Source organism: Perca flavescens, chromosome 8, assembly GCF_004354835.1.
Source record: "Perca flavescens isolate YP-PL-M2 chromosome 8, PFLA_1.0, whole genome shotgun sequence".
Lineage (NCBI taxonomy): Eukaryota > Metazoa > Chordata > Actinopteri > Perciformes > Percidae > Perca > Perca flavescens.
In genome coordinates this window covers 30871415-30877596 of record NC_041338.1, presented here as the reverse complement: position 1 = coordinate 30877596, position 6182 = coordinate 30871415, and the positions used below count along the sequence as shown (strand labels likewise).

General features: G+C 38.8%; 1 protein-coding gene and 1 long non-coding RNA gene across 6 annotated transcripts in view; one reads left to right on the top strand and one right to left on the bottom strand.

Annotated features, from left to right (window-relative positions):
• The window catches only part of LOC114560345 (uncharacterized), a 60264-nt gene that overhangs the window by 25838 nt on the left and 28244 nt on the right, over positions 1 to 6182 (top strand). The gene's annotated exons all lie outside the window — the stretch shown is intronic.
• admb (adrenomedullin b) lies at positions 1106 to 5791 on the bottom strand. Of its 5 annotated transcripts, none has more exons than XR_003693176.1 (5): positions 4448 to 4820; positions 3949 to 4064; positions 3214 to 3342; positions 2433 to 2845; positions 1106 to 2292 (listed from the first exon to the last, which is right to left on the bottom strand). XR_003693176.1 is itself a non-coding variant. In XM_028585652.1 (5 exons), the coding sequence occupies exons 3-5, from the start codon at positions 4050 to 4052 to the stop codon at positions 2563 to 2565; spliced, it is 516 nt and encodes a 171-aa protein (XP_028441453.1). In that variant the 5' UTR covers positions 4053 to 4064; positions 4448 to 4512; positions 5642 to 5739; the 3' UTR covers positions 1106 to 2562. The 5 variants fall into 5 exon arrangements, 4 of the variants coding, with proteins under 4 accessions (XP_028441453.1, XP_028441454.1, XP_028441455.1 ...); XM_028585652.1 differs by adding an exon at positions 5642 to 5739 and having other exon boundaries at positions 1106 to 2845; positions 4448 to 4512; XM_028585653.1 differs by having other exon boundaries at positions 1106 to 2845; positions 4448 to 4512; positions 4643 to 4820.

Below are 6182 nucleotides of genomic sequence, written 5' to 3'. Positions count from 1 at the left end.
CCTTACATACGACTAGACAAAACATTTGTCACACTTTTAGTTGTAATTATAAGTATAGCCCAACTGACACAGGATTATTAAGTCCAATACAATTACTGATATTTAAAGGTCCAATGTGTAGGAATTTGTCCCATATAGAGTTGAGATCATATATCATAATCAACTCTCTCGCATCACGCAGTTCAAAGAGTCTATTACAGCTATGGTAGCCTTCACGCTTCAAAAAGCCGGTCTCTTGCTCTTTTCAATATCCTTTTTCTTTTTCTGGGCGAAGAAGAAGACTCCTATTCCTGAAATTTGGATTTTGAATACGTGTGGTCCTCCATGTTTCCTTCTTCAAACTTGCCGGAGTCGGGAAGCTACGATACCCATTAGCAGCATTAGCAGCACCTGTGAGTTTATCATGTGACAGCGAAAATGCGAGAGGCGGAGCAGTATGTCCTGTATGTCCCTTACCGGCTAACGTATTTCAAGATGGCGCATGAATATGGAGCGTCTACCCCAGTTCATGCGGATGCAACTGTAAAATTTCAAGCCAAAAGGAATACTTGGAATTAATGGTGGTGGTAAATATTCATGAAAAAGGACAAGTTTGTGAACGGGCAACACAGATTTTGATAATGAACAACTAAACACGTTACACACTGGACCTTTTTAAGAGTTTCAAAAATTACTAGTGGCACATTCATCGTCTTTTAAAAAAACACTTTTAACATAAACACACAATCTTGTCATGGATCAATTACATTAGTTTTTTCTTTTAAATAATTGTGACCAAGATACATACTGAGTGAATACGTTGCAGTTGAATAATCATTGTGTCAGTGCTCTCTGGTGGACAAACTATTTAATGGAGACAACCCTTACCTGTGTTGTCGCCCTGTCAACCTTGAAAAAAACACTTATTTTTTTTGAAGAAATTAAAAAGTCATTGACATAAACCATTCATTTTATGTAATCTTGTTATTCCAATAGGGAGTTTTGGATGTTTTAATGAAAATAACCAGATTAATGATAACAAGACAGTGTGACCACTCTAGACACTATCAGTGGAGGTCAAATTCCATAGTGATTCATTTCTTTATCTGCTCTAGTCATTTGAGTGTTCCTGATTTGAAGCGGAGAACACTGTTCCTTTTTCTCCATTCATCAAAACTTAAATTCTTCGCCGAAAGATAATAAATGTTGTTGAAATGCTGTGATTACACAATTTTGTGTGTTTCTTTGGGAGCGTGCAGCTGATAAACCATGTCTTATTTTTAGAATGGAATGTACACCACTGTAGACTTTATAACACTCAAGAGTTAATCATATATTCCTACATATACCAACATAAAAGGGCACATAAACTGTCAGTGTGCACAAGCAGAATATTTGATATTAGGTCACCACATAACATCAGTCACAAGTTGCTTCAAATTCTTTTCATTGTAGCACTAATACATTTTTTTGAAAACAAGGACGTCGCAGCCAGCTGAAAACCATTACAGTTCCTGCCACGTTCACCACAACAAGACCATAAATCACATTACCTAATACCACGCCAAGTAATTTCAGCTGGACTGTGAGTAAATTAGGATTTATTACATGTAAATAAAGAAGATTTCTAAATTTCTAAAATGAGATGAAACATTTAGCATGCTTTGTTGATTTTGAAACCGCTTGGCCTGCATTTGTTATATGTATCGTACTGTAACGCTAGATGGCAGCACAACACTTTTACTTGTACTTCAGTCATCACTCTCCAAGGCCAAAAACTAGATGACTACTTTGCAGTTGTTCTTAGGCTGCAATGTAAGACTTTCAACATACGTCTTTGAAACATCTCTAATATGAATAGTTTCCAATAATGTATAATCATCACAATAATGTTACAAAAATATAACCCATAAGTCAGTGAAAAGATACTTAATTTACATGAATAAAGGACACAGTTAAGATACATACTTCATTGAAGTCAAACAATAAAAAAGGGATGTTTAATATGTATTTTGGCTGTATAAAAATATAGTTGTATACTTAAATATAAGGTAGCTTTATATATCCTTATATACAAGCGGATAATTATACATTTTTTTATATAGTAGTAAATATTGTTTAAATTGCACTTCACAAGCAGTTCACAACATGAAGTTCACTTGTGAAAGGATCTTGCACGTGGCGGTTTGGGGCTTAGTAATGTTGGACAAAATCCTCCCTGTCGCGGCCTCGGTTCCTCTTCAGTTTACGGGTATTTCAGAGAAGATCTTCAGAAATTGTCTTCTATCTCAGCTGCCAAGCTCACTTTGGAAGCTGAAGGAGAAACGGACATTCTTGTCAAGTTTCACAGGTCTGACTTGATCCATAAATCACACACTTGTTCAGACACATTGAAACCTGCACCTAAGCATGCTCAAATCTATTATAGAAATCTCGCTTTTATCCAGAGTGACCTGAGCAAATCTTCCTCTGATGGACTGTAAAGATGAAGCTGTGGAATAAAACCTTTGAAGGGACTTATCTTGATCTGCTGTGAGCAAATAACCCCAACAAGGATTCTCCTTTGCACTTCCATGCCTGTCTTTAGGCCACTATGCGTGTGCTTTTGTGTCTGTGGACTCGCTGACCAGCTTCAGTGCTCCGTCTTCCTGTCTGCAGGGTGAGCTGAGCGACATCCAGGAGTGAGCGGCGGCGGCGGCGGCCATAGCCTGTTGAGCCAAGCTTGTTTTCAGGAGCATTGGCCTCTTTTTGCTTGTTGTTGATCTGGTGCAGTCGGTAGAGCAGGTCGTGGTATGAACATGTGACTAGAACGCAGCCGGATGATTTGGTTGATGTTGACCTCCTGCGTCTGATATTTAGCCCAAAGCTGGAAAATAAAAAATAAATATTTATGCTCTATTTTCAGACTGCTTTCCAGGGTTGTTAAACCTGACCTGACCTTAAATCCAAATTATCATCAAGATTGATCTAATTTCATGTAAGTTTATCAGTGCAATAGAGAATACATCATCCACTTTCTTCAGTTGTCATAAAAATATCTTGTTTCTCACATGGTGGACATTTGATTTTGATTTCATTTAGATTAGCTTTGGCGGTCCCCTGGTAGCTAATGGTTGGAAGGCACACCACCTCATTTCATACACTTTTGTCTCTCTCCATGTTTACTATATATCTCTACACTGTCAATCTTCAAATGAGAGCAAAACACCCTCAAAATGCAACCTTTCTTGTTACCTTGATGGAGGTGAGACATTTTTTGCAATCTTGTCCTGCTGTGGTCCAACATCAGAGTGCTGCTCATTGGCTGTCAATAAGCTGTTGCACAGGTCTCTCTTTATACGGCTCTGCAGCCATACTCTAAGCCTGCCACAAAGAACAGAATAGGTTGGATCGTTAAACATTATCATCTTTACTTGCTTTCAAAAAATTATAATAATATGATGCAAGCACAAGCAAAAATTGCCTGCCTGATAGATCTGCCAGCTTGATATATAGCCTGATGTTAGCTTATCACAGATATATCAGTATTAGCATTTATCTCTAATAAAAAACAAATTGTAGTACAGGAAAGTCAAAGACATGTTTGAGTAGTTTATAGTGTTTCTATTACATAGTTTGTCCACTGGAGAACAGTTTAAAATGCCTTTCACAACATATCTTTATCACTATTCTGTAGTAACCAACTTGGGGATCCTTATCAAACATGGTTTCTTTGTGTTTGACCGATATAGTTCAAATATCCATCAGTATCGGCCTAAAATATCCAGTATCTGTCAAGCTATAGCAAAACTGAAATTCTCTGTGATATTTTGTTAATTTGTTCTCATTTACTAACAGACATAACTTGATATGAATGCCCCTTGAGTAATTGGGGCAAGCACCTGATTTGAATGTTAAAGAACAAAATGATGAGGATTTTTTGTAAATAAACACAGTGTTCTCGGAGTACTTGTTGATCAGGCAGCTCACCTTTTTTTCAGACTGGTGTTGATCTGCCCTGTGGCATCCTTCACCAGTGGCAGGACAGTGGTGAAAACACAGCAGCAGATGACAGTGTGCAAGACTAATTTCATTTTGGCTGGGAGCTGTCATGTTGTAAAGATAAAGAAATAAAATTGAGGAGGTTAGCTCTGAACTGCTGCCACAACTTGTGATTGATTAGTTTAAGACAGCATTGAATAGCCGTTGTAGCTACAAAACAGGGTAGTTAAGACTCCCAGTCTGCTGCTTTGTCAGTTACAAGTCAGTAGTAATGGATTTGTAAGGCAGGTTATTGAATAAACATCCAAATGAAGATTTTTACTCAACTCCTGGTTCTTCAAACTCATAACCCAAATTTCACAGGACATCCATTTACATTCTTAAATACCTGAATAATTAGGTAAGCATTTAAGCAATCTTTTAAAAAATAATCTTAAACTTAAAATTTCTTGAACTAATCTCAAAATTGTGGAAAAAAATCACTTACCTCAGGCTTGAGCTTGTAACTTAATATAGAGAATTTCTGATGCACATCCAAGCTTGTTGTGTGCTCTTTAACAGTTAAGAATAACCACTTAATGTAAGTTTTTTCCAAGGTTGTAAACAAGTTTACCATGAGTTGAAGTCTGAAGTTTACACAGCTAACATGAGAGGCTTTATAGAGGGAGGAAGGGAGCTGCACCTGAATGCTAGACCCAGTGGGAGGGTCTGTGGGACAGTTCATGTCAACCCCGCCTACCCCACATGTAGACACTAAATCCAAAAACATGCGTGAGATTATAAACTAGGGGTGTCACGGCAGAGTCAAAGTCATTTTTTGGAAGTCGAGTCTCAAGAGTTTGAGGGGCAAGTTCAAGTCAAGTCTCAAGTCTTTTGCCACGAGTCCAAGTCTCAAGTCTCTGGCCATCTGATCTGTCCCTAACACTGTATTGTTAAATCTTATGAATTCAAAGCATGTCCTGTAGCTACCATCCATACAGTACAGTATCATAATCAGTTAACTTTATGGGGTCTACTTAACACATCCCTCTAGCCCTTGGACCTGGTGAAATATTAACCTAAGTCTGTCACATCATATGGATACAACTATAAAGATACAATTTCCCTGCTCCCAGCATTAACACTTTGTGATGGTTAGTTTGTTAGCTGTGACGATATATGCTAAATGTAACGTCTCTTTCACAAAAAAAAAGTTGAAGTGGAAATCAAGAGAATAGTGGCAGCGCCACACCAGTTACAGAACAACATGCATCTCAGTGTCAGTCCAAATTACGCACAATAAGCAGTTTGAACTCACTGATGTAATTCCATGTATTTTCTAAGTGTTAATAGGCTCCGTGAAACTGAGTCCAGCGCGAGGGAGACCCGACTGAAAGGAGGCCAGCGTCTCCACGGCAGGTGACAGTGCGCACGGATCCGCTGTGCCGCGCGTGGATGAAATAGTGAAATAGTAAATAGGACTACAGTAACAGAAATACGTGCAGAATTAAGACAGTCAAGACGGCCAGTGTTTGGTGGACCGGGTACACCTTGTTCACTTAATAGCCTATAAATCATCCACGGGATCAATTACGCATCACATGAGTTTGCCCACCCGACACAGCGTTTGTTCCTGGGGAGATGGATCCGTGCGTCCCGCCATGGATGTCTGAGCCTCAGCAACTACTAACTATAAAGATACAATTTGCCTTTTCCCAGCATAAGCACAACACATTACGATGGTTAGCTTGTTACCTGTGACGATACATGCTAAATGTAACGTCTCTTTCACATTGGCATGTGACTGACCTATCTGGGTGCGTTTTGAGATGCCTGATGAAGTTCGACGTTGTTGATCCGGCATCATTTATCTTGGTGCCACACACATTGCATTTAGCGGTTCGCTTACTGCCACTGTTTACCAAGTTATTTAAAGCAAAACTAATGACAAAAGGCAAAACTCCGGGAGGACTTGGTGTCAGTCAATGCATTTTTTTTTATATGTGAGTGCACGCTCATATAAGGCATAGAGCATGCGTTATGTTGCACATTATGGCAAAGGACAGGGGACACGCAGCTCGTCATACGTTTCCCCAATGTATATGCGCCAATAAAAGAAAATAGAAATACATAAATAAATTTAGATTTAAAAAGCAATAATTGCATGAAAACAGGTTGTTGACGAGTCTCAAAGTCTTTTGGGTCGAGTCACAAGTCAAGTCCGAAGTCAGCTGTTTGTTCGA

What these genes read in the sequence shown, in the direction of transcription:
- admb (XM_028585651.1), bottom strand. Translation starts at nt 4,729, where the DNA reads ATGTTTTTGGATTTAGTGTCTACATGTGGGGTAGGCGGGGTTGACATG. An exon ending in GTTACAAGCTCAAGCCTGAG is followed by an intron (nt 4,065 to 4,447) that starts GTAAGTGATTTT and finishes ACAACATGACAG; the next exon opens with CTCCCAGCCAAAATGAAATT. An exon ending in AATGTCTCACCTCCATCAAG is followed by an intron (nt 2,846 to 3,213) that starts GTAACAAGAAAG and finishes TTTATTTTCCAG; the next exon opens with CTTTGGGCTAAATATCAGAC.